General features: G+C 39.2%; 1 protein-coding gene across 8 annotated transcripts; it reads right to left on the reverse strand.

Annotated features, from left to right (window-relative positions):
- Positions 1-244: 244 nt before the first annotated feature.
- On the reverse strand, positions 245-25,627 carry LOC126082356 (zinc finger protein 658B-like). 8 transcript variants are annotated; one of them, XM_049894863.1, is made up of 6 exons: positions 25,541-25,627; positions 21,003-21,060; positions 19,560-19,686; positions 19,153-19,248; positions 7,221-7,394; positions 245-6,587 (listed from the first exon to the last, which is right to left on the reverse strand). In XM_049894863.1, exons 2-6 carry the CDS (start codon positions 21,015-21,017, stop codon positions 4,405-4,407), a joined length of 2,595 nt encoding a protein of 864 aa, XP_049750820.1. In that variant the 5' UTR covers positions 21,018-21,060; positions 25,541-25,627; the 3' UTR covers positions 245-4,404. The 8 variants fall into 8 exon arrangements, with proteins under 8 accessions (XP_049750820.1, XP_049750822.1, XP_049750821.1 ...); XM_049894865.1 differs by having other exon boundaries at positions 25,578-25,602; XM_049894864.1 differs by lacking the exon at positions 25,541-25,627 and adding an exon at positions 25,105-25,534.
- Between the last annotated feature and the right edge of the window lie 292 nt (positions 25,628-25,919).

Genomic DNA, 25,919 nt, shown 5'->3' on the forward strand with positions numbered 1-25,919 from the left:
GTCTTCCATCCCATTCCTTGTGACGCTGCTGTAATTCACTTCACTTCTATGCTACAATTACCCAATACATTGTTACTATTATTGGTTTAATCAGTTATCTCTTAGATTAAGAAAAGTAAAGCATTTTATTTTACCTTCATTTATTCCTTCTTACACTTTCTTTACTTAGATACATGTTTCTGACCTTTACCATGTTCTTTTTGCCTAAAGAACTTCTTTTAACATTTACTCAAAACAAGTCTATACATAATGAATTCTTTCAGGTTTATTTGTCAAATAAAGTCTTTATTTCTCCTTTACTTTAAAAGATTTTTTTTGGGGGGGGGGATAGAGAATTTAAGGTTTCGTGGTTTTTGTCTTTCAACACCTAATTTCACTCCGCTCTCTTCTTGCTTGCATGATTCCTGACAAGAAGTTGGCTGTAATTCTTATCCTTTTTCCTCTATAGGGAAGGTGTGTTTTTCCTTTAGCTTCTTTGAAGATTTTCTGTCATTGGGTTTCTGCAGTTCGAATATATGCCTAGATTTGGTTTTATTTGGCATTTATCCTGCTTCATGTCCCCGAGACTCTTGTATCATTGATTTGGTGTCTGTCATTAATTTAAAAATGTCCTCAGCCATTACTTCAAATCTTTCTTCCGTTTTATTCTTGTTCTCTTCCTAGTATTCCAATTATGTGTATATTACACCTTTTGATACTGTTCGTTTTAGTACATAGAGTTTGTTTTTTTTCTGTTGTCATTTTAGTTTCAGAAACTTTTACAGTATTTTAAAGCAAATGATACGTGCCTTCTACATTTGTTTGCCAAGCGCTCCCTTCCCCTGTGAGATATTTCCACAAGTGCCTGTAATAGATTGAATCGTGTCCCCCCAAAGTGTGTCAACTTGGCTAGGCCATGTGTGGCTGTCTTCCGTTTTGTGATTTTCCTATGTGTTACAGATCATACTCTGTGGTTAAAGAGGATTAGGGTGCATCTGTGACCCCCTTACCCAGGTCATATTCCTGACCCAATGTAAAGGGGGTTTCCCTGGGGTGTGGTCTGCACCAACTTTTCTCTCTCAAGGATCAAACAGAAAGGGAAACAAGCATAGAGTGGGGATCTTATACCACCAAAAAAGAAGCACTGGGAGCAGAGCACGTACTTTAGACTCAGGGTTCCTGCACAGAGAAGCTCCTACTCCAGGGGAAGACTGACGAGAAGGAACTTCCCTCCAGAGCCAACAGAGAAAGCCTTCCCCTGGAGCTGATGCCCTGAAATTTGGACTTGTAGCCTAGCAGACTGTGAGAGAATAAATTTTGCTTTCTTAAAGCCATTCACCTGTGGTATTTCTGTTATAGCAGCATTAGACAACTAAGACAGTGCTGCTATGCTAATTTTTTACATGCTGCTGTAAAAAAATTAGCATAGCACACTTACAAAAATACCTCGTGGTGGGTAGTAGTCGGCAAACAAATGTAGAAGGCGCACATTATCTTCATAAAAACATGGTATTGGCCTGTATTCAACTTCAATGATTCTTCCTTTGGCAGTCTCAAGTGTACTGATAGGCTCATTAAAGGTGTTCATTTCTATTGCTGTATTTTTTATTTGCAGTATTTCCTTTCTTTCTTAGTTTCCATCTTTCTGTTTATATTACCCACCTGGTCTTGCATGCCATCTGTTTTTTCCAGTAGCATCCTTAACATATTAACCATAAAAAAAAAAAATTACTTTTAATTCTCTGATAATTCCAACATCTGTGTCATACCTGTGTCTGCTTCTAATGATTGCTTTGTCTCTTCAAACTATTTTTCTTGCCTTTGGCATGTTTTGTAATGTTTTGCTGAAGGCCAGACATGTTGTATCAGGTAACAGGAACTGAGGTACATAGGCCTGTAGTGTGAAGATTTATGGCTATGAGTTGGGAGGTATGTTTTGTTGTAACTATAGATATCAGGGGCTTCAAATTCTTCTAGTGTCCCTATCTTTGTCTCTTCTTGACATTGGGCTTCCCTAATTACTACTAATCAGAGACAGTCTGTTATCTTATGGGTAAAATTCTCGGGCATTATATAGAATTCCTGTTGGTATAGTGGTTAAGGTGTGGGAGAAGAAGAGTGCTCCCTAATCTACCAATTAAATCTCAGTCTAATAGTTTACCTGTGTCTCAGACTGACTTTCCAAGTGTCCCTGACCCTTCTCCAGGGAAACACCTTTTCCCCCTTTTTCCATTATTAACTTCACGGGCTGTAGCATTCACTATCTCTTTCTATGAAACCTTCACCCTGTTAACTATATTTTTCTCCCCCTTAGGTGATATAGGAAGGCTGAAGGGGGGCTGGAGTGGGAAGAATCCCCTTCTCCTAGCTAGCGAAAGGCTTTGGCAATCTTTTTCCTCAACAGTAGGCCTTTGCTAAGGAGAAAACTCTGGGTGTATTTCACAATGATTACTCTTTGCCTCTTCCTATCAGAGCCAAAAGGAGATCCGTGTCAGCTCTCCACAGTCAAGCCCTCGTGGGGTTCCTGGAAATAAAGCATATTAAAGCGTGGGGGCCTCGCTATAGATATACTCCCCCGAAGTTCCTCTCTCTTAAACTAGTTCACATTCAGCTTCCAGTAATTAATCAAGATTACCATTGAAGTGTTTCTACCAGCTTATGGCTCAAGTAATCTCTCTTCTAGGTAAGAAGACCTTGGTGATATGTCTGTAATGTGCCTTTCCTTCCAGGGTTCAGGGTAGACGTTTGCCCTGTAAGCACAGGGCAGATAAAGCATGCAGAAATCAACAAGCTCAGAGTTGAAAAAAAATTATTATTAATAGTTCAGGGGTTTAAATAAGGATTTTGCTTACTTTGTTCTCTGAGCTGACTGCATCTAGTACCCTGAAATGAGAACAAAGTGGCCAAATGTTTTCTTGGCTAAGGCTATACTGCACTATACTGTTTTCCCAAAAGTATAGTCTGCTTTCAGTATCAGTGCTCTGTTTCTGGCATGAAGTAACTCTTTTCCTTGCCATTCCAAAACCAGCTGTCCTAACAGGGTAAAAATACCACACTGCACAGTGTGAGCTGGCATCATGATGCTGGAGATCGTAGATGGGATGCTGAGGCCATATGCCCACTAGGGGGCTGGGGAGATGCCTCGTTTTACAGTGACTCAGTTCAACATGAACCAGCAGACTGGGATAAAATGGAGGTCAAAAAATACGTGAGAATGAACATCCACCACACAGATAAACATGTATAAGGTTACTGAGAAATATATGGATCTCTACCTCTGTACAACAACAGAGGCAGATTAATATTCACACATAGCAGGCTGGCCAAAATCTAACAGCATCAAGGTAAGAAAAGCCAAAAGAAGTTACATAAAGAGTCATTCAAGAGAGAGAAGTGGGCAGATCCAGAGCAGGACTAACTGCTGCTTCTTACTAGAACTCACCAGTAGTAATGAATCATCTGCATATGGACTCAGAGAGAGGCACAACACAGCTCAGACACAGTTCAGAAACACAGAACTCAAGCTATTCCTCCATTTAAAAACTGCACATTCCTCAGTGAGCTTGCCTATAAACTTTTCCTTATACATTTTCTATAAAACTTTATAATATTACAAACCAAACATGAGTTTGGGTATACCAGTTTCAAGTGAACATTTTATCTACAATTCTGAAACTGATACACTTCCTCAGAAAAACTTATCTGACGTAAAACAAACTTCCGATATTTAAAATGACATATATTCAAAATATTTATAAGATTTTAGAATAATCTTAGTTATGTGATGTTCAATGGGATTCACTTTATGGTAAATAAGGCTTTCTTGTTTTCCCCTAAGATTTCCGATTTTCAACAAAGGCTTCTTATCTTTCAGGATGTTGACTTCTCTGTGTGGAGTTTCTGATATACTATGACTGGTTCAGTTCTCACAAATCTTCACACGTTCATTATACTCAGAGAGTTTCATCCTACTTTATCAGAGTTGACTAAGGTTTGAACATCTGACGAAGAGACTAAAACTTGTAAGATCTTGACAGAATACAAGCTTAAATCTTCCTGGGGGTGGGGGGAATGGGGGAGCCACCTGGTGAAGGTCTAGAAGTAGAGAATTCTGTTCTACCCAGCTAAGAGGCTTTAGCTTCTTTTGCCTTTTGCCCCATCATGTTAAATACACACACCCATGTTTGTGGGAGAAATCATCCCCATTACAGTTTAATAGAGGCCAGTATGAATGTGAGGTAATTTTTTAAGGGCCAGTGTGGAGCGTAATATACACAAGTAGTATTCACATTTCATGACCAGCCTGACTTCAGTGAAGAACGAATTGGGAAATTAAGACAAGTTATTTGTCTAATGGAAAGAAAAATGGTTAAAGGGACTATTTCCCAGTCTATGTAACATGGATTTCTCCACTGTGTGAGTTATCTAATAAGGAAGAACTTCCTTCATAAGACCTTCCCCAAGTTCATGACATGTAAGCTTTTGCTCTCTGGTGTGAATTCTGGTGTGATGTATTCTAAGAGCCGCCTTCTGGACAAAAGTTTTCCCACATTCACTACATTCATACGGTTTTTCTCCTGTGTGAATTTTCTGGTGTACTCTGAGAGTTGAATTTTGGGCAAAAGCTTTCCCACATTCATTACATTCATAGGGTTTCTCCCCTGTGTGAATTCTCAGGTGCGCACCAAGGTTTGACTTCTGGGAAAAAGTTTTCCCACACTGATTACATGCATAGGATTTCACTCCTGTGTGAATTCTCTGATGTACTCTGAGGGCTGAATTATGGCCAAAAGGTTTTCCACATATATTACATTCATACGGTTTTTCCCCTGTATGAATTCTCTGATGTGCACTAATGTATGACTTCTGGGAGAAAGTTTTCCCACATTCATTACATTTATAGGGTTTCTCCCCTGTGCGAATTCTCAGATGTGCTGTAAGGTGTGATGTCTTTGAGAAAGTTTTCCCACATTCACTGCATTCATAAGGTTTCTCCCCTGTGTGAGTTCTCTGATGTGCTCTGAGGGCTGAATTGTCAGCGAAGGTTTTCCCACATTCATTACATCCATAAGGTTTTTCTCCTGTGTGAATTCTCTGATGTGCACAGAGGTGTGTCCTTTGAGAGAAAGTTCTCCCACACTCATTACATCCATAGGGTTTCTCACCTGTGTGAATCCTTTGATGCACTATGAGGGTTGCCTTATAGACAAAAGTTTTCCCACATTCACTACATTCATAGTGTTTTTCCCCTGTATGAATTCTCTCATGTCCACTGAGGTATGATTTCTGAGAGAAAGTTTTCCCACATTCATTACATTCGTAGGGTTTCTCCCCTGTGTGAATTCTATAATGGGTATTGAGGTGTGTCTTCTGGGAAAAAGTTTTCCCACATTTATTACACTGATAGAGTTTCTCCCCGGTGTGCATTTTCTGATGTGCTCTGAGGGCTGAATTATGGGAAAAAGTTTTCTCACAGTCATTACATTCATATGGTTTCTCACCTGTGTGAATCCTCTTATGTACTCTGAGGGCTGAACTATGGGCAAAATATCTCCCACAGACATTACAATTATAGGGTTTCTCTCCTGTGTGAATTCTCTGGTGTACCCTGAGAGTTGAATTTTGGGCAAAAGCTTTCCCACATTCGTTACATTCATAGGGTCTCTCCCCTGTGTGAATTCTATGATGTGCTCTGAGTGTTGAATAATCAGCAAATGTTTTTGCACATTCATTACATTGATAGGGTTTCTTTCCTGTATGAACTCTGTGATGTGCAATGAGCTGTGTCTTGTGAGAGAAGGATTTGCCACATTCATTACATTCATAAGGTTTTTCTCCTGTGTGAATTTTCTGATGTGCTCTGAGGGTTGAATTATCAGCGAATGTTTTCCCACATTCATTACATTCATAGGGTTTCTCCCCTGTATGAACTCTCTGATGTAGAATGAGGTGTGTCTTTTCAGAGAAAGTTTTCCCACATTTATCACATTCATAGGGTTTTTTCCCTGTGTGAACTCTCTGATATTCTCTGAAATGTGATGTCTTGGCAAATATTTTCCCACATTCTCTACCTTGATAGAGTTTCATCTCTGTGTGCATTCTATGGTGTATCTTGAGAGCTGACTTCTTATAAGATTTCCCACATTCACTGTATAAATCATGTTTTTCCTTTGTGTGCATTCTCAGATGTTCACTGAGGTCTGACTTCCGACAGAAATTTCTCCCGCCTTCACTCCATTTATTGAGCTTCACCACATGAATTCCAGGATGTTGAGCAGGGTGTGACTCTGACCAAAGGGATTTCTCACATTCATAAGGTTTCTCCCCTGAGTGGGTTCTCTGCTCCTGAATGAGGTGTACTTCCTGGTAGAAGGATTTCCTGCTTTCATTACATTTAAACGACTTCTCTCCTGTGTCACTTTGCTGATATACATCGAGGGCTGTGTTCTGACAAAACGATTTCCCATATTCACCACATTTGCAGGAGTTCTCTTCTGTATGATTTCCCTGATGTAGTGGTGGGTCTAGTTTCTGGTAGACAGCACTTGTACATTCATTATATTTACAGCATTTATCCTCAATCTGTGATTTCTGAGGTATTATAAGTCCTTATTAAAAAAAAAAAAAAATTTTTTTATAAGGGCTGATCTCTGCCTAAAATTTTCTTCACATTTATTTTTTTCAAAGGCACTCTGTCCTGTGACAGTTCTCTGAGTCTGAGTGAGGTGTGACTTCCTGCTGAAATCATTTCTACTTTCATTACATTCAGAGGGTGTCACAGCCATGTGAACTTTATTATATTCCACAATGGTTGTTTTCTCAAAGGATTTTCTACATTCATTAAGATCAGAGAATTTCTCCCTTGTGCCAGTTCTCATGTGGTTAAATAGAGGTGGCTTATCATAGTTTTTCTGAAATTCATCATATCTACAGGATTTCTCTCCTGTGTGAGAACACGCAGGTGAACAAACAATCTTACCGTGGAAACCTTTTCCAAACTGATTACACTGAAAAGATTGTTCAGAAGTTTGAAATTCCTGACGCTGGTCTGTCTTATAAATTGAGGGCTATCATATTTTCTTTCTACTCGGAAGATTTTTCTCGATTATTGGTTCTCTTATGCTTAATATCAAACTGCCAGTTTTCACATATATTCACATAATCGGTCTTGTTTCTGGAATAGTTTCTATCACTAATAATTAATTCAGAAACAACTGGCAAACTCATTCTACATGACTCACCTTTACAGGGTATTTTTCCTGAAAAAAGTGGAGCTATGTTGAAATTAAATGGTTTTTGTAAAACTTTCTGTCCTTCTTTATTCAATGTTTTGTCACTGATGAAGATTAATTGCCCCTGATGTTTCTTTTTTTTTTGATGATTCTCCTTAATGGGGACATTAACCTTGCAATACCCTAAAATAAGAAAAATCGAAAACATCTTGTGAATCTTAACATTTCTTATGGAGAGAGGTTTACAGACATATTAATTATGTGTTTTATTCTATGGTTTCTGGTCATGTTTCCAAAGGTTAAATAATTCATATGTAAACACACACACACACACACACACACTCTCTCTCTCTCTTTTCTTCATCCATGTTGTATAAAAACAGGTATTACTCTCAGTGCTGGCCAATATGAAGTAGCCCATTCCTCCCAAGTTCTCCCTCTTACAAGTAAAAAAATGAAACATACAAAAACCTATTGCCTCGAGTTGATTCTGAATCATAGTGACCCTACGGGACAGAGTGGCCCCACAGGGTTTCCAAGGAGCAGTTGATCTCTTGGTCTTAACCACTATACCACCAGGGCTCCACAAAAATATACTAAAATATAAAAAAAGGATAGCCTTCAAGACTTGAGCAATGACAGTGCAGAAAATTCTTAGGCCTTTCATTCTCCTTCACATGGACCCTAGACTAGGCACTGGAAAAATCTGTAATTTTGGGCCAAGAAGGGGCACAGACAGAACTCCATGAAGAGACTTGTCCTTCTAGCCAAAGGTCCAGGAAAGGGGCGTTGGGGTGGGGGGGGGCAGCTAATGCAACAAAAAACCTTTCTGACAACACCAACCAACCAACCAGTTGCCGTCGAGTCAGCTCCAACTCATGACAACCCATTACGTGTCAGAGTAAAGCTATGCTCATGTGGTTTTCAAAGGCTGAGTTTGCAGAACTACATTGCCAGGCCTTTCTTCCAAGGCACCTGTGAGTGGACTTGAACCTCCAACCTTTCTGTTAGCAGCCGAGCATGTTAACCTTTTGTACCACTGAGGGAATGTACCCAAATGTAATGGGATGAATTTTGTCCTGCACAAGGACATCTTCAAGTCCTATCCCCAGATAACTGTGAATGTGACCTTATTCGGAAATAGGGTCTTTGCAGAAGTAATACGTAAGTTAAGATGGAGTCATACAGGATTACAATAGGCTGTACATCCAGTCACTGGTGTCTTTATAAGTAACACGGAGACACACAGGAGACAGCCGTGAGAAGGCAAAGGCAGAGACTGGAGTGACGTAGCTACAAGCCAGGGAGTGCTAAGGATGCCAGCAACCACCAGAAGCTAACAAGAAGCATGAAACAGATTTTTCCTCAGAGCCTCCATAAGGAACCAATCTTGCCAACACCTTGATTTCAGACTTCCACATCTGAGGGAGAATACATTTCTGTTGTTCTAAGCCATCCAGTTTGTGGTACTCTGATACAGCAGCATTTGAGCCAAACAAAAATGGAATACCCCTCCTTGGGGTTCTAGTGGGGCTGTACAAGGAATTAAATCTTCGACCCCCATCCCCTTTTTCCCCACTCTCCTCTGCCTAACAAAAGCAGGTAGTGGTGTTATGATTCTTCTGCTCAGTGGTATTGGCAACACCAAGAATGGAGCTAATCTTCCATCCTCCACTTAGAAGAAGCAGGTGATGCTCCAATTACCACAACTAGGTATTGGAAGCAGCAGGGCCAGTCTGGAGCTGATCCTCCACCACACTTGGCAGCAACAAGACTGAACAAAATGGTGCAAGGCTGTCTAGTCAGCATTCCAGTTCTCCCACTCACACAACCAGTGTTAGTAAGACCCAGTGAGGGGCTGAGCCTCAAACCCCACCTAGCGTCAATGTAATGATGAGAGGTTAGGTTTGTCAGCATTTTGTTCCCCATCACACCTGGTATCAGGGGTGTCCAGGAGGGGATTAAGTGTCCATTCCCACTTGGCACCAAAAAGGTGGCACAAGGTAGACCTATTTAGTACTCGTCCATTCCTTGCATTTTATTCCTTTACTTACGTAGTCCGTTTATATATATTGCAATTAATATATTTAGGTTTATGTCCACCATCCTATTATTCATTTTCCAATTACACTGTTTCATGTTCTTTTTTCTTCCTTTCTTGCAACTTTTAAAATAGTCAAACTTCTTTTCCAATTTAAATTTTTCTGGCTGGTAATTTTTAGTTGGGTATTCTTTTATTAACTTTTCATTGGACATTCAAGAGAGTAAGTCATAAATCACTGAATTACAGTAAACTATTACTTTTATTACTTTCCCTTTTACTCATAGTGTCTTGGAGTCTTTTAACTCTACTTCTAAACTGCATTTTGTGTTCTCATGTACTTTGCTTATGCGTGTATTTTAAAGTTCTTAAGACTTCAAAATTATTGTTTTGCAGGATAAATATTAAGTTATTTTTACCCACAATTTTACCCTTTCCTGTGTGCTTCATTCCCTATTATCTTTATTCCTTCTGTATTTTTATATTGCTATCATGGATATTTTCCTTCTGCTTGAAGAACTCTCTTAAGTTTTCCTTTTAGTTCAGGACTGTTGCTAATGAACTCATTTCATTTTTTACCATCCCAAATAATTTAATTTCAGTTTTAGTTGTGAAGGATAATTTTGCTAGCAATTATTTTTCTTCAGTACTATAAAACTTTATCATTCCATTCTCTTCTGACTTTGAATGTTTCTACTGAGATGTCAGTTGTCAGATTTATTTTTGCAAGGTGTTCTAAGGTGTCTTTTCTCATGGGCTGCTTTCAACATTTTACCTCTGACGTTGGTTTCAGCAGTTTTACTTTTAATGTGCTGATGTGTGTTTTCTTTGTCCCTTATGGGTTTTGCAGAACTTCTGGAATCTCCAGTTTGATGTCTTTTCTAAATTTTGTAAAATCCTTGGGGATTATCTCTTTGAATATTGTTTCCGACCTTTCTTTTTTCTTTCCACTGGGGATTTCAATGATATATAACAGAAATTTTTTGTACCATGACCCACTAAAAATTATGTAATTATTTTTCCTTGCCTTCTTCTTGCTATGTTTCTGGTAGTCCACTATTCCAGCTTAATATTTTTGTGTTCCACTATGTTCAATCAATTCTTAAACCCATTCAATAAATTGTTCATTTCAGATATTTTTTTAGTTCTAAAATGACCACTTCCCTTTTGGTTTAAGCTCAGGTATGTAAAGAGCTAGAAATAACATTTCTTTTAACCTTACAAGAACAAAGCTGGAAAACTGCATTATCAAAAACTTTTCATGAACTCAATAGAAAACTGAGGTTGCAGGGTAACCAAGTAACCAAAAATATGGAGACAGATGCCTGCCAGGCAAGACAGGGCCTGAGTATTTGTTTACATAGGACAGATGCTACAAATGCAATATAAGCTGGAAAGAAGAGACAACTAAACATATTAATGAATTGTTAACAGCCAAGGGTGGAACTATATGAGAGTACAAAGCCCCTACAGGCAGCAGATAAGAGGTCTGCACACTACCACAAAATTTCCCTCCGTGAGTCAAACCAAGAGCTCACATAAAAGACCATGAAGAATTCTGAGGATATTTCATTCATAGGACATGCTGGGGATGGTAACAGCAGCACTTACAAAATTTCGCCGGGAACCATATCTCTCTATATTTGGGAACAAAAGTCTTTATCTGCAAGGGCAAGAACAAAATCTGTTACTATAGGGCAATAATGGCAACTCACAGCAGTTAGTGGAAAGAAAGTAAGAAGAAAAAAAACAGCACAGACCTCTGAGGAGAGGCAAGAATACATGGTAGGCCTAATATTACAGCTAGCACTGGTGATTATCAAAATTCCCAAACTCAAGGACTCAATTCATTCAACAACAGTAGATTTCACATTCTTCCCAAGTGCACATGAAACATCCATCTAGACAGGCCACATTCTGGGCTCTAAGACAAACCTTCACAAATACAAAAGGACAGAAATCATACTAAGTATGAGCTTAAGCCACAGCCAAATTATACTAGAAATCTGTAACACAGGGTTATCTGGAGAATTAAAAAATATCTGGAAGTCAACAAACTTCCATGGGTCAAAGAGGAAGTGCCACAGAAAATGAAAGATATTTTGAAGTGAAAATGAAGAAAAAATAGATACATAGAAATTTGAGGGAAGACACTAAAGCAGTGCTTAGAGATAAATGTATAACCTAAAACATTTATATCAGAAAACAAGAAAGGAATCCAATCAGTTATCTAAGCATCTACTTTAAGAACCCTGACATATAACCACTATGGAAAATTATACAGTGCTTCCTCATAGGGTTGCTATGAGTCGGAATCGACTTGACGGCACTGGGTTTCCTCAAAAAGCTAGAAATGGGAATACCTTATGATCCAGCAATCCCATTCCTAGGTATACCCTAGTGGTCTAATAGCAGTGACATGAATAGACATATGCATACCTATGCTCATCACAGCACTACTCACAACAGCAAAAAGATGGAAACAACCTAAGTGCCCATTCACGATGAATGGATAAACACAATGTATATGTAACACAATCAAACAGTACATGACCATATAAAGAATAAACATAATGTGGATGAATCTGTAGGACACTATGCTGAATGAAATAATTCAATTACAAAAGGACAAGTATTATATGATCTCACTTTTATAAGACAAGAATAGATATATACACAGAGATCAAAGCTCTTTAGTGGTTACCAGGAATGGTGGGGGGAGGCAAGGGAGAAGCACTATTGAGACAGTAGGCACTTGTTATTTTTGGTGATGGGAAAGGTAGTATCAAACATGGGTAAAGTGTACATGCTTGATCAAAGTAAACAATGTCACTAAGAAATGCACAAGAGAAAAATGTCTTTGGTAAAGGATATCATAAACATAATTTTGCAACAATGCCAATGACAAAATGTGTGTGTGGTTACACAAATATGTATACAGGCATACAAGTATATGAATATGTGGGTACCTATGTATGTATGCACAGACAGAAGTACCTAAAGGCATTTGTACATATAGGTATGTGTGTACATGCATGTATGTACATATACATAATAAACCACCCAGGGGACACAGGTAAAGATACTTTTTAGATATAACCAAATACCTTACAAGATTGCTTTTCTAGGTTTGAAGGTTTAGGACCATAGTCTTATGGAACAATTCACGAATTTGGCATAATATTGTTCGTAAAGTATAAGTTCTACATCTCAACGTACTGAGTAGTGTCTGGGATCTTAAAAGCTTGCGAGCAGCCTTCTAAGATGCAACTATTTGTCTCTACTCATCTGGAACAAGAGAAAGATGGAAGCCAAAGACTCAGAGAAGAAAGTAGTCTTCAAGACTCATAGTCTACACTAACCATGGCCTCATCTACCCTGAGACCAAAAAAATTAGATGGCGCTTGGCTACCATTACTGACAGTTCTGATCAGGGCCACAACAGATGGATCCTACAGAACGGGAAAGAAATGTGGAACAGAATTCAAATTCTTAGTAAGTCCACTCTTATGGAACTGTTTGAGACTAGAGGACTCCCTGAGACTATCACCCTGAGGTAATGCTTTAAACCTTAAACTGAAATTACCCCTTGAGGTCCCCTTTTAGCTAAAACACAGATTGGCTCATAAAATAAAGAATATCACCTGTGAGTAATGGTCAAAGTTACTCTAAAATGAAGACGAGAAGGTAAGGTGGCAGGAAACTAGAATACTGAAAATGGTACAACCAGAATGGAATTAATGAGAATAATGACATAGTGTGAAAAATGTAACCAATATCACTGAATAACTGTTTAGAAATTGTTAAATGGGAACTGAATTTGCTGTGTAAACTTTCACCTTAACCACCATGAAATGTATATATTAAAAAAAAAGAACCTTGACAAAGAGAGTATATTAAATCCAAAGCAGGCAGAAAGGAGGAGATAATAAAATTATAGCAGAAAACAATGCAACTGAAAACAGGAAACTACAGAGAGAAAAATCAATCAAACCAAAGCTGAGTTCTCTGAAAATAAAAATTTTAAATGATTAAAACCAACAGAGGAAAAAAAAAGAAAACACAAATTACCAGTATTAGCAATGCAAGCTGGAACATAACTACCGGCACAATAGACTTCAAAAAAATAATAAAACTACTCAAGACAAAATAGATAACCTGAATACACAGCTATATTAAAACACTAAATATGTAGTCAAAACATTCTGAAAAAACAGCTCCACGCCCAGATGGTTTCATTAGTGAATTCCACTGAAGATATAAAGAAAAAATAACACCTATTCTACATAATCCCTTCCAGAAACCGCAAGATGAGGGAACATGTCCCAAATAATTTTATGAGACCTGCATTACCTTCAAAACAAAATGAGACAAAGAAAATTCTAGAAAAGAAAACTACAGACCAGTATCCCCTATGATACACACAAAAGTCCTAAGAAAAAAAAAGCAAAAAGAATACAGCAATATGTACATATTAAAAAAATACATTATGAGCAAGTGAGGTTCATGTGAGGACTGCAAAAGTCTTGCACCACTAAAAAATCAATGTAACATATCATATTAACAGTATAAAGAATTAAAACCACATAATCACATCAATTGATGCATAAAATATTTGACAAAATTTTTCAAAATCCTTTAACTTAATAAAGGGCCTCTACAAAAAAAAACCTACAGCTAGCATTGTACTTAAGGGTTTGAGACTGAATACTCTTCTCCTAAGATCTGGAAAAAGAGAAGGGCCTCCTCTCTCATCACTTCTACTCAAGATCATACTAGAAGTTGCAGTCATTGAAATAAGGCAAGGATAAAAATGAAAGATGTGAAGTCTATACAGAAAGTCTCCAAAAATATCTACAATAAACCTCTCTGAATTAGTGCTTCCAGCAAAGGTAGAATGCAAGGTCAACCTACAAAAGCAAATCATATAGCTACGTACCAAAAAAAACCAAATCAAACCAGTTGCCATTAAGTCGATTCCAACTCAGAGCGACCCTATGGAACCGAGTAGAACTGCCCCATAAGGTTTTCAAGGAGCGACTGGCTGGTGGATTTGAACTGCGGACCTTTGGGTTAGCAGCCAAATGCTTAACCACTGAGCCACCCCGGCCACAGCTATGCGCCAACAGTGATCAAATCAAATTTGAAATTAGACAAACAAAACAAACAAGAAAAAGCAGACAAAAACTTAGCATTCAGATGCTGAAAACTACAAAACACTGGTGAAAAAAGTCAAAGAAATCCTAAATAAATGGAGAGGCATATTGTTTTTATGGAGTGGATGATTCTATTCTGCTGAGATGTCAATTCTTCCAATTTAAGTTATAGATTCAAGGTAATCCCAAATGAAATGACTGCATGTTTTTTCGTAAATATCACGAAGCTCATACAGAAGAAAACTGAAGGATTCATGCTACCTGATTTCATGATTTAATATAAATCTACAGTAATTGAGACAATGTAGTATTTGAAGAAGAAGGGACATGTAGACCAAAAAAAAGAACAGAAAGGCCAGAAATAAACTCACACAAATACAGTCAACCACTTTTGGACAAAGGTGTAAATGCTATTCAATGGGGAAAATACAGTCTTTTAAATAAATGATGCTGGAATTATTGGACTTTCTTTTACAAAAAAAAAGAACTTGAATACACCTCATAGTTTCTATGAAAATTACCAAAAAAACTAAGTTTAAGACATGAAACTATAAAACTTCTAAAAAAAAATAAATGAATCAATCTGTGTTACCTTGTGTTTGGAAGTTTCTAGACAGGACACCAAAAGCATAATCTATAACAGAAAATCAATAAACTGGACTTTATCATAATTCATGTTCAGGTTTAGCACGATTTCCCTGAAATCGTTATCAACAGACGCGTCACTACCGTCAAGTGGAGAAGGAAGTCCTGGTTCTCCACATAACTTCTGCTGACTCCCCAGGACCTGGAGACAAAGGCTGCTGCATTAATACTAGATGGGGCTGGGAGCTCTGGTGGTGCAGTGCTCAACAGCTCAGCTGCCGACCAAACCCCACAGGGCAGCTCTACTCTGTCCTATAGGGTCGCTCTAAGTTGGAATCGACTTCACGGCAGCAGGTAGGGGTGGGAAATCAAGTTCTACCTTGACACAGGCCACTCTGTACTTCCTCAGGTCCCAAGTCCCTAACTCGTCTGCCTTCTTTTTCTACCTTTCAGAATTCTAAGTTTGTTATACACATGTATGTAAGTTGTTTTTTAAGTTAGGAGCCCTGGTGGTGCAGTGGTTAAGGGCTTGGATTCAAGTCAGTAGTTTGAACCCACCGGCCACTCCATGGGAGAAAGATGTGGCGGTCTGCTTCCGTAAAGATTACAGCCTTAGAAAGCCTACGGGGCAGTTCTGCTTTGTCCAGTGGGGTTCCTATGAGTAAGAATCAACTCGACAGCAATGGGTTTTGGTTTGGTACATATATACATACATATGCACATACATATACATACATGTATGTGAAAATACATATTTATCTGTAGCCTGGAAAGAAGAGAGAGAAGCGCACTTACTTCATCTTGTCCTGGTGGCGTAATGGTTAAGAACTATGGCTGCTAACCAAAATGGCAGTTCGAATCCGACAGGCACTCCTTGGAAAATGTATGGGGCAGTTCTATGCTGTCCTATACGGTCACTATGAGCCAGAATCAACTTGATGGCAACGAATTTGTTTTTTTTTTTTTTTTGTCCCTGTTTAGTGCTTTTTAAATCTTATTAAAAACTTCCCTAAGCAGAGTCATGAACCTATTTTCCTGTATCATCTTCTAGAATATTTCCAATGTAGCTTTAATAATTAGTTCTTTAAGCCACTGAAAAAGATTTTTTGTTTTGGCCCATATGGATAGGTCAGGTTCCTTTACCCACGGTTCTGCAGTACTCTGTCAATCAAAAGCCAATTGTCTATAAAGAGAACATTCTTCCTCAAACACTTTATTCTGTTTCATTGATCTATTTCAGCACCATATTATTTGATTACTTAGAGCTTTACATGAAGCCTTGATATCCAGTAGAACAAGTCTTCCCAAATTGTTGTCTATGAATGAGAGATTTTTTTGGTATTACATTAAATCTATACTAATATATCCCCATCTTCTTTTAAATAGATGCTTCCTCTCTTTTGTCTTCATTAGGGTTGGTTAAAGTTTCATCCATTTTATTGCTTTTTATTCTAAGAAATAGTCTACCATTTCTATTTTCTAGTACGTTAATTTCTAATTTTTATTAAATTTTTCTGTTTTACTGACTATATTTTTGGTCTTGCTCTTGCTTAGTTCATCAATATAAACAAGAGACTACAAATTTACCTGTGTCCATTAATCTAGCTATATCCTAAGATTTCTAATACACAGTTACATTATGTTCTAAATATTGTGCAATTCTGGATTTGATTTTGTTTCTCATACATTGTCTAAAAGACAATTTTTTTCACATTTCCATGGGGACTTTCTTGTTTATCACTGATTGCTAGATTTATCAAACTAAGTTTGGAATATTTTTTATGATAATTGATTTCCAAGATTTATTAGAGTTTTCTTCTGAGACTAGTATGCTTTCATGATCTCACAGTTATTTCATGGGAACCTGAAACTCTTGTTCTTTGCTTTAAACATATACATGCACAAATGTATGGTTCAAGTTAATATAAATGTCATTTATATTATCAATAGGCCTTATTTAATGTCAAGTGTACCTATTATTTCAGGAGAAAGATGTGGCAATCTGCTTCCGTAAAGATTTACAGCCCTGCTGGAAACCCTGTGGGGCAGTTCTACTCTGTCTTATAGGGTCGCTATAAGTCAGAATCAACTCGAAGGCAATCAGTTTTTGGTACTATTTATTACTATTTAATCAGATGAGATGTAGTACAACTTTTTAATTCTAATATATTTTAACTTCTTAGAGTTGAGGTATTCTTTGTTTAAGGAACACTGACATCAGGTTATTTGATGAGGTCATTCAAAAGGCTTATATGCTTACTTTAAATAGCGCTCTTTAACTACAGTATCGTCATTTAGCATATTCATTGCCTAAATTCAAACCTGATTAATAAAACAGGAAACCCTAAACTGTTTTATTTTTGACATAACTTTACCATTCTTTTACTACAATTTTTCTAGGTTATTTAGTTAGGTCTATCTTTTTTAACAATCAATGCAATTATTTACAGTTAGTGATTGGCAGACGTTTGATCAAAATTATGTCAATCTTTATGTTACTGTTATGGGTTGAACTATGTCCCCCAAAAACATATGTTGAAGTCCTAACTGTCCATACCTAAGAATGTGACCTTGCTTGAAAACAGGGTCTTTGCAGATGTAATTAGTGAAATTCACATGAGGTCACACTGGAGTAGGTGGGCCCTAACCTAATCTGACTGGCGTGGAGAAGAGACACAGAGAAACACATAGGGAAGAACACATGAGCCAGCGGAGACAGAGGCTGGAGTGACGCATCTGTGAGCCAAGGACCACCTGGAGCCACCTAAGGCTGAATGAGGGAAGGAAGGATTCCTCCCCTAGGGCACTCAGAGAGAGTATGGCCCGCCCACACCTCAACTTCAGACTTCTAGTTTCCAGAATTATGGCAGAATCAATTTCTGTTGTTTTAAGGCACCCAGTTTGTGGCTCTGTTACGGCAGTCCTAGGAAACTAATACAGTTATGCTGTCTGTTTATAGGGCTCCACAAAAAAAAAAAAAATTTCAGTAAGTATGTTTTAACTTCCAATAACTAAAACGACTTCACTATTTTGTTCTAGGAATTATACTGAAAATTATTAACTTTTTGAAATTCCTGGAAATGTCTATTAGTTTAGGCAAAGGCCGAAAGGCACATGAGATGATGTTCAGTGTTGTCATCAGGGAAATCAAAACCACAACGATGAGTCGAAGAGTCAGACAATAACAAGTACTGGCAAGGACATGGAGAAATCAGAACACTGATACGCTGCTAGTAAGAATGCACAGTCAAGCCTGAGAAAGCCAGAATCTGTGTAAGGCACTAACCTGTCAGAGAAAGAAAACGCAAATATTTTCCACTAAACCAAGTGATACAAAAGTGGTAAGACTGCACCCTGTCACAGGCAGAAAACTTGAAAAACAAGGCAGTTCCACTGATAACCAGCTCTCACAGGTTCAACCGTAAACTGGTACAGCTAGCTTGAAAAATGGTCTGGCAGTTCCTCAAATGGATAAACAGAGTTACGTGACCCAGCAATTTCACTTGTAGGTATACACTCAACAGAAACGAAAACACATATCCATACAAAAACTTGCACATGAATGTATTAAAAAAAAAAACAAAAACCAAACCTGTCGCCGTCAAGTCAATTCCAACAGCGTTATTCACAATAGCCAAAAGGTGAAATGCCACATGTCTATCAACTGATGAATGGATAAATGATAAACAAATGTATATATCCATGTAATAGAATATTATTTGGCCATAAAAAGGAATGAAGAACATGCTACAAGATGAACCTTGTGAACAGTATGCTACGTGAAAGAAGCCAGTCATAAAAGATCACATATCATATGATTCCATTTATATTTCATATTTTTACGTATTTCCAGAATAGGTAAATCTACAGAGTTAAGGCTGGGGGTAATGGGGGACTAAGATGGGTGGGCGGTAATAGCTAAAGGATATAGGGTTTCTTTTTGAGGTAATGAAAATATTCTAAAATTGACTGTGCTGATGGTTGCACACATCTGTGAATATACTAAAAACCACTGAATTATACACTTCAAATGGATGAATTGTACAGTATGAGAATTCTATTAATAAAGCTGTTAAAAAAAAAATAAGAACTTTTCAATGTTGTTCCCCCCTAAGGTCTAACCACCCCATGTTTCCTTCTGCTACGCCCAGAAACTCACCTGGGTGGCTCTGGTTTGGAAATTTTTCCTCTGAGGACCAGGGGTCTTCTCCCTGCTCCAACTGAAAGATCACCTCGGGTTTGGTAAGGCAATACCCTGTAAACAAGGAACAACTGAGGGTATATATATAGAGAGAGAGAGAGACCAGATCCATGGAGATTTTGGGTTTTGCAGGTGGAGAAAGATATAGCAGCAGAAGCAGCACAATAAAGGTACTGGCTTGAAGTTTTCAATGGGAAGGTAACAACAGAATCATTGCTTCTGTTGCTCTAAAGATTTCAATGACCTTAGACCTCTTAATCAAAAGCCCGAACAACATTAACCTCTATAAAGTGGTTCAAGTGTTTTAACAACTTAAAAAAAAGGAAATGCATTCTAGATGGAGTCACATGGTGAGGTCTGCTCACCCACTGAGACGAGGTGGCTGTAGTTCTCCAGCATCACGTCTCTGTACAGGGTCCTCTGAGCGGGGCCCATGTGCTGCCACTCCTCCTGGGTCAGCTCCACAGCCACGTCCTTGAATGACACTGAAGCCTGTAACAGCACATCTCTGATCAATCTGAGGAGTCCAGAATCAGGTGACATGGAAAATGCTTTTGGAAACTTGTATCATGTTTACTGCTGAAAGTTTAAAACAAAATGTTATAAAGGATGCCTACTATGGCCCTGGAGCCCTGGTGGCACACTGGTTAAGAGCTTGGCTGCTAACCAAAAGGTCAACAGCCTGAATCTACTAGCTGCTCCTTGGAAACCCTATAGGACAGTTCTACTCTTTCCTGCAGGATTGCTATGAGTCAGAATCAACTCGATGGCAATGGGTTTTTTTTTTTCTTATTATACCCCTAATTTTTTCTTAAATTTTGGAGTTACTCAATTATTTAAAGATGCCTTTAACATGCCATAATTTATTTATATATATTTATGAATTATAGATTTCCTTAAGATCAAAAATTAAATGTAAATAGTTTTCCTACGATCTTTCCCACATCCCAATATATTTCTTGGCATTCCCTACGATGCTCACATCCTTCTTGGAGATTACTTCTATAATGGAAGCCAAGAAAGACATACAGATAAACACCCGAAGTATTACACCTGATCAGATTTATAGATAAATAAACATATAAAGATGTACAGATCTTCTCGATCTCTAGAAGAGTTAGCTGAACAGGCAGTTGGAATCAAAAAGACCGGTGTAAGAGAACATCACCTACACTGAAATAAGAGCAACATACATAAGAGTAGGGACCAATTCACATGGCAGAAGCATGGACAGATTTGATAACTACTTTCCTGTGCAGCTACACTGGTTAAATGCAGGTGCCCTAAAATGATATTTGGGAAACAAAAGACAAAACTGTGCTAGAAGTTTTAGTAAGACAGATCTCCTTGTGTTGCTACCTTTGCAACACAAAGCTGAGACTGTCCCTGAACTAGTAAACACATGATTTCAAGAGTACAGATGGGAAAAATAGGATGAAGACAATCATTTAAGGGTCATTAGTAATTCAGGTGGTAACTGAAGACACTGGAGGCAATTAGACAGCTCCTTGGGCACATACAGGAGGAGGAAGTAAACGTACGAAAGATCATTTGAGAGACCATACATATTAAAATATCAAAAAACAATCTCGAAAGTAAATCTGCAGCTCCAGTTTGGTAAATCTGTTAATATCAGAGGAACTGCATCTGCCTACGTGCCAACTTTGCCTTCCCATTGATCTGTATTTCTATATTTTCTCTGAGCGGTTCTGAGCCATTTCTAGTTCCACTTTTCCATATTAATGGTAGACCCACCCATAATCCCTTATAATCGCCCTTGTAAAACAAGAGGTTTATTGAAAACTCACCTGAGATACACTCATTTTCTGCTCTCCTAGAAGAGGGTAGAAAACTGTGAAGCTTCAGCTAGGAAGGAAAGAGGAATGGGGTCAGGAGAGACCTGATCTGTCTTACAGCTGCTACACTGACAGCTTGAGGATCTCATCACAGCAGCGGGAGGAAAAGCCTTCCTATGGGAGGATTTCCCGTTAACTCTTGAGCAGGGGCTAAAAGTACCACACAGAAGTAGCACCACCAGAACACATGGATCTCTGACATGATCATGTGGACTTAACCTGGCATTTTCCACGGGCAAAGGTAAACTGTTTTCTACTGATGTATTAGCAACTTAAATACCCTTCCAATTAAAGAAAAAAAAAAAAAACAGAGGGTAGGTTAAACAAATTTGGGTACACTGAAGATGAAACCCCCTACCTTCATTAAAACTAATGTTGAAAAACTACTCAGGCCGGACTGTTCATCAAGTTCCTATTAAGTTTGTCTTTACACCTTGAGTTACAGAAGCCACAAAACAGAAACTCTGAAATATAGATGAGGTACTTTATGTACTGACTGTATTTTTTTACCTTTTTGTTCTAAATTGGTTGCAGTTTCCTCAAAACAACCTTTCGATAAGATACTTGGGAAATTCACCTGTGTCAGCAAAAAGCACTATGCTTTGTTCCTAACTCTGCCCTGGGGAGCTCTATAGGTCATTCATCTGAAGCCCAATATTTCTCAGCTTCCAACATAGGAAACTCTTCCAGTGCTATCATTTTATCCTTCTATATACTCAGAAAAGAGGGAGCACCAGGATCTCTCCAAATGCCACATATGGTGATGGACGTGGTATGAGAGCAGCTCAGAAGCCAAAGAGAGAAGGAAGACAATGGGGGCTGCTTAGGATTTCATCATCTCTGGCGGATTCTGCCTTCCCTGGAGATCATGCCCTTACCACCTCTCCAGTGAAGTGGCTTTTCCTGTGTTGCTTGACAGTCACCCATCCCTCTTAACCTCAGGTCAACCTTCTGCAAGTTGGTCCAGTGTCCACTACCACACAATCTGTGCTGGTTTCTGAATGTAGTAACATCATCAAGTCAGACTCATACTATGCAAGGGGATCAAGAATGGCTTCTGCGTGGGGAAACTGGAACCCTTATCCATTGATGGCGGCAATGCAAAATGGTACAGCTGCTGTGGAAAACAAAGTGGCGGTTCCCCCCAAAAACTAAGAATAGAGCTACCATATGACCCAGCACTTCCACTCCTAGCTACATACCCAAAAGATCTGAAAGTAGAGACTCAAAAAGAGACTTGTACAGAATTGTTCACTACAGCGCTATTCACAATAGCCAAAAGGTGGAAACAACCTAAATGCCCAGCAACAGATGAACCGATAAATGAAATGTGGTACATACGTACAATGGAACACTACTCAGTCAGTAGGGGTATTGAAGTCTTGATACATCTACAGTATGGATGGCAGTTTCAAGACATTATGCTGAGTGAAATAAACCAATCACAAAAGGACAAATATCGCATGACCTCACTTACATACAAAGACAAGGAAAGGCAAATGTATAGGGACCAAAGTTTATTAGTGGTTTCCTGGGGTGGAAGGGAGGAGGAAAAGAGGGGTTAACGGTGATGGAAATACTGCATTGATTAAGAAGGGTAGGGCTGCACAGCTGATTATCACACTTGCTATCAACAAGTTGTATACCTGCAAAAAGTTGAATTGGCAAAAGTTGTGTGATAGCTATATTTACAACAATGACAAAAAAAGGGTAGCTGCTGAGGCTGCTTATGTACAACCAAATACCTCACGAGAGTTGGTTCCTTGGTTTGGAGGTTTACGGCTATGGGGTTTCATGGGACGTTCCAGTTAATTGGCCTAATGTTTCGTGCTTCTCTTTTACCTCCAAGTTCACTGCATAGTGCCTGGGGTCTTAAAAGCTTGCAAGCAGCCATCCAAGGCACAACAATTGGTCTCTATTCACCTGCGCAACACAGGAAGCGGGGAGTCAGGACTAGGAGGAGCATATGGAAGGTGTGGCTAATTGCCTCCATGAACAACTGCCTCCTTTGCCATGAGACGAGAAGAACTGGATGGTGTCCAGCTACCATTACTCTACATTTTGATCAAAGATTCTGTAGAAGAACCTGATTAAAAGGGGGAAAGTGCTGCACAAAATTTCAAATTCTCATATATGCTAGACTTTCTGGAGCCACAGAGGGTAGATGAACCCAAGAAACTACTGCTCTGAGATAATCTTTAAACCTTAAACCAAAGTTATACCCTGAAGTCACCTTAAAGAGTGTAGCTTAAGGAGCAAAAAAGGTCTTCCTTCAACATTATGCTCTCTTAAGAACTATCTTTATGGGACCAAATCGAAACCAGCAACTCAAAAGATTAGATAGGAACCTTGAGGGGCAGTGAGTTTATGTTAACAAGGAAGGAACAACTCAGAAAAGGAGGGTGAGAATGGTTGTACAGCTCAGAGAATATAATCAGTGTCACTGAATTGTACATGTAGAAATTGTTCAACTGATATATGTTTTGCTGTGAATATTTTTAATAACAACAACACAATTAAATAAAATTTAGAGTAAAAACAGAATGTCTTCTGGTGAACCAAATCAGGACCTGCTCCTTCCTGGGTTCTTCTATCTCTGCTCTGTAGCTTTCATGAGGATTCTATGTCAAAAGGGTATTCTACCCGGTGGGAGCTCTGTCCCTGGGGCTCCCCATAAAAGAGCTGCTTTGTTCCACAGGGGCTGTGACTTGGACCCGGGAAACAAATTCATCTTATTTGAAATCTTCGTTTAAGACCCTGAACGTGACTCTTTTGGAATTCAGTCGAACTGTGCCATTCAGTAATGTAGCCCTCAGCCACATGAAACTACTGAGCCCCTAAAATGTAGCTAGGGCCACAAGCTGAAATAATATTTTAGATGTACTGACTTAAATAAAATACATCAGTAAAATTAACTTCACCCACTTTCCGGTGGTGAAAAATATTGACTATACTGTGACCGTGGACTGCCAGAAGAACAAACCTATCAGTCAGAAGAAGTACAATCAGACTTCTCCTTAGAAACAAGGATGGCAAAACTTCCACTTGCTTACTTTGGTCATTAGGAAAGAACAATCACTAGAAAAGGACGACATGTTTAGTTAAAAAGAGGGTCAGCGAAGACAAGGGAAACCCTTCGTGAGAGTAACACAATAGCCACAAAAAAACGGACTCAAACATTCCAGCGGTCATAAACATGGCACAGGACAGGTCAACATTTCATTCTGTTATACATAAGGTCACCATGAGTCAGAGCTGACTCAACTGCAACTAACCACACATCAAAAGCTGATAAATTACATTGGTGTTTTACATGACCTTTCAATCAGACAGCACTGCACTAGTGTATCAGAACATGCCTTTGAGGACAGAGAGAGCCTGGACAGTGCAGGAAGATTCAAGAGCCTCAATCTGATCTCGCGGCTCTGGAGAAACCCCCAAAATCCCAGAATATATTTACCACATGGTGAGATTCTGTCCATATTCCCTTGACAATCATATCTCTGAGGATTTGGGCCAGGACACTCTGCTAGTGCTCTGAAAGTGGCAACTCTGGGGTTTAAACAGGTAGACTATTAAGAACAGCAGGAGACTGGAAGTGAAGCAAAACGGTATTTCCATTCTAGTTCCCTCACCCATTCTTTTGTGACCTGTGATATATAATTTTACCCTCTGGAACTTTTTTTTTTAATGGCAGGTTTATAACAAATAGGATTGCTGTGAGGATTAAATGAGATACCAACTGAAAGGAACAAAGTGTCTCTTAGTCGATAACGCTTACATTTACATGGCGATTACTGCAGGCACTTGACAAAATGTTTTATCATGTCAATTTATTTCTCAGAATAGCAGCAGTTACAATTAATATCCTCATTTGCAAACGAGTGGCCTCTTACCCAGGTTACTATCTAGCCCTTGCTTACAGGTGACAGAGCTGGAATTTACCTGGTCTCCAGAAAAAAAAAAAAAAAAAGATTTTTCTTTTTTTTTTCTGGCTCAGTTAACCACTTGGCTTATAACCAAAATATTGGAGGTTCAGCCCACCCAGAGGTACCTCGAAAGAAAGCCTTCGCAATCCACTTCTGAAAAGTTTGCCGCTGAAAACCCTGTGGAGCACGGTTCTACTCTGACACACATGGGGTTGCCATCAATTCGGAGTCCACTCCATCGCAACTGGTTTGTTTTTTGTTTACTTCTGGTCTCAAAACTCCCAGACCCCGCATATTCACTGCTCCCGGTTTAAGGCACATTCGCAGTCGGCCTTATAAACGCACAAGCCCCTCCCGACACCGGCATTGGCCTTTCTCCAATGCGGCTGCAGGCTGGGCAGGCACACCGTCCTGCACGCCCGGCCGCACCAAGCACCTTCTCCTGACGGCCTCGGTCCCACCAGCGCCTCCGGAGCCCAAAGGGCTCGGGAAGAGGGGTGAGCCGCCTGGGGGTTCCCGTGACCATCTCTCCCCGTCCCGCAGACACAGGTTTACCAGTACCAGCAGGTCACCAGCGCTCTCTCCCCAACCGTATAACCTGGGGTTCCGCGCAGACCGGAAGGCTTAGAGATCCCCTCCGGTTCAAGTCAGGCAACGTGGCATGAGGCGGCGGATCCGGGTCTGCACATGCGCAGAAGAAACCCAGAAGTCCCGTTCCCAGAGTGCTGTGCGGCGAGCCAGGCGAGTTGAAGACTACATTTCCCGTGAGCCTCTGCTCCCGCGGGACAAGCTTTTTGAAGTGTTTGGCTTCCTTGTCCTTGTGTGCCCTTAATTAGTTTCTGGCTTCCTTAGGTTAGAAAAGGTAGGTGAGTGTAGGCCCTGACGCCTCTAGCCCAGTTTCTCCTTAAATGCCCAAGTTTTGGGCTAGACTTTAACTCTA

The sequence above is a fragment of the Elephas maximus genome, chromosome 9 (genome assembly GCF_024166365.1).
Source record: "Elephas maximus indicus isolate mEleMax1 chromosome 9, mEleMax1 primary haplotype, whole genome shotgun sequence".
Lineage (NCBI taxonomy): Eukaryota > Metazoa > Chordata > Mammalia > Proboscidea > Elephantidae > Elephas > Elephas maximus.

Coding starts and splice junctions, on each gene's coding strand:
- LOC126082356 (XM_049894860.1), bottom strand. CDS start 19,737: ATGTCACCTGATTCTGGACTCCTCAGATTGATCAGAGATGTGCTGTTA. Junction 19,249..19,559: donor CAGCCACCTCGTCTCAGTGG/GTGAGCAGACCT, acceptor CCTTGTTTACAG/GGTATTGCCTTACCAAACCC. Junction 6,588..7,220: donor AGGAAAAATACCCTGTAAAG/GTGAGTCATGTA, acceptor TTTTTTAATAAG/GACTTATAATACCTCAGAAA.